The 1674-nt window shown below is 60.0% G+C and overlaps 1 protein-coding gene across 1 annotated transcript; it reads right to left on the reverse strand.

Moving 5' to 3' along the window:
- Nucleotides 1–39: 39 nt before the first annotated feature.
- Nucleotides 40–1563, reverse strand: UQCRH (ubiquinol-cytochrome c reductase hinge protein). The gene is given in 8 exon segments (XM_076340278.1): nt 40–93; nt 96–135; nt 138–224; nt 226–273; nt 276–305; nt 810–971; nt 1300–1332; nt 1447–1563. Coding segments are annotated over 8 exon segments (471 nt in total). The 5' UTR covers nt 1489–1563; the 3' UTR covers nt 40–64.
- Nucleotides 1564–1674: the final 111 nt, after the last annotated feature.

Here is a 1674-nt window from a genome sequence, read left to right on the forward strand (position 1 = left end):
AAGTCAGAAGCACAAGAACTAGGAAATAAACGGGGGCTATTTCCATGGGAACTCTGAAAGTTTACTATGGAAAATTACAGAACATCAACATGGTTTTTGCGTAGCTGCGCATCTTCCGCGAGAACAGACGCAGTGACACGCTGACGCTCGGTCGCTGCCGGGAAGCCGTTTCGTTCGTACTTGGCATGGGAATGAACGGGCGGGAAGCAGTACCGTGAATCCAGGAACTGCCGACACGGGCTGTGGAAGCAGATGGACAGTCACACCTGCCTTCACTTCAGGTTCTTAAAGAGTTTGTGAGCAACCTGGAAAGAGACAAAGCATTCGGTAACTCACAGTTTAGGGCTGGAAATCAGCAGGGTGTTACCACCCACCTCTTGGTTTTCTGGGCCACTAACACACACGGCCCCACAGCCCTCTGCTCTTCTCATTGTTTTGCAACAAGTCATTCAACAAAAGTAGCAAGCTGAGATTTCTTACAGAGTTTCACCTCAGGTTAAAAAGGTTTAACTTTAAAATGGCAAATACAACCCTGAAATAGCAAAGTGTCATTTGCAGGGCAGAAACAACGTGTTTGACTCATTTAATTGTTTAATAATCTACCGAATCCCAGCTGGAACTGTTGTAACAAGGAGGAACCAAACATTTAACAAGAAAAAGCACCGAGGCTCACAGTTCTTCAGAGCTTACTGTGACTGAACAGCTACCACGTCTCACGCTTGAATCGCCTGCGCTCTCAGAAGCGTGGCTAAAGGCAGCTCTGCTCCCAGCACCAGCAGGGACGTTGCACCCACGGGTGCTGCACTTACGCAGTGGTCCCTGGCATGCAGGAAGTCAAAAAGCTCCTCTGTGCATTGCTCTTCTGTCTGGGACCTGGAGGACACCCGCGCGTCGCACAGCTCCAGCCGCTCCCGCGCCTTCACGCATTTCTCCGTCTGCTCGCAGTGCTCACGGACCGTGGTCAGAGGATCCTGCAGACACGGGGCTGCCGTGAGAACAGGGAGACCCCGAAACGCCGTTTTCCCCCGAGGCCCTCGCTTTAACAGGGAGCCACGTATCCACGCCGAAGCCCGGATTCAAGCTGCCTCCCCGCTAAGCGCTGGATGGCAGCACGAAGCGGCGGCGGGGGCCCGAGCCCCTACGAGTCCGTCTGTCAGTGCTGAAAGGCACCGGGCCTCTTCCCCTGGGAGCAACGAGTCGCCGCAGAGGCTACGGTTCTCTCCCCCCCCGCCGCCGCCGCCGCCGCCGAGGCCTGCCAGCTCCCCGGGCAGGGGAGGCCCAGGCCCCCCCGCGTCTTACCACCAGCTCTTCCTCCTCCTCCTCCTCCTCCTCCTGGGGGGGAAAAAAAAAAGAAAGCACGGCCGTTACCGACCGTCCGACTGCCCGCGGCGCCTCGGCGCGGCCCCGCCGGCCCGGCCCGGCCCGGCCCGGCCCGGCCCCGCTCACCTCGGGCTCCCCGGCGTGAACGACGGTGTCGCGCAGCCCCATCGCTCCGCTCCCACCGCCCAGAAGGACTCGCCAGGGTCACCCGCCGGAAGTGCCGCGGCCCGCCCCGGAAGCGGAAGCGCGCCCGCAGGGCGCGGGGACCGCCCCCCAGAGGGTGGTGCTTCAGGCCTGGGCGCTTCCCTTCCAAACATGGCAGCCGCCGGCGGCTGCACCCGTGACTGCCTCACG

Source organism: Aptenodytes patagonicus, chromosome 5 (assembly GCF_965638725.1).
Source record: "Aptenodytes patagonicus chromosome 5, bAptPat1.pri.cur, whole genome shotgun sequence".
Taxonomy (NCBI): domain Eukaryota; kingdom Metazoa; phylum Chordata; class Aves; order Sphenisciformes; family Spheniscidae; genus Aptenodytes; species Aptenodytes patagonicus.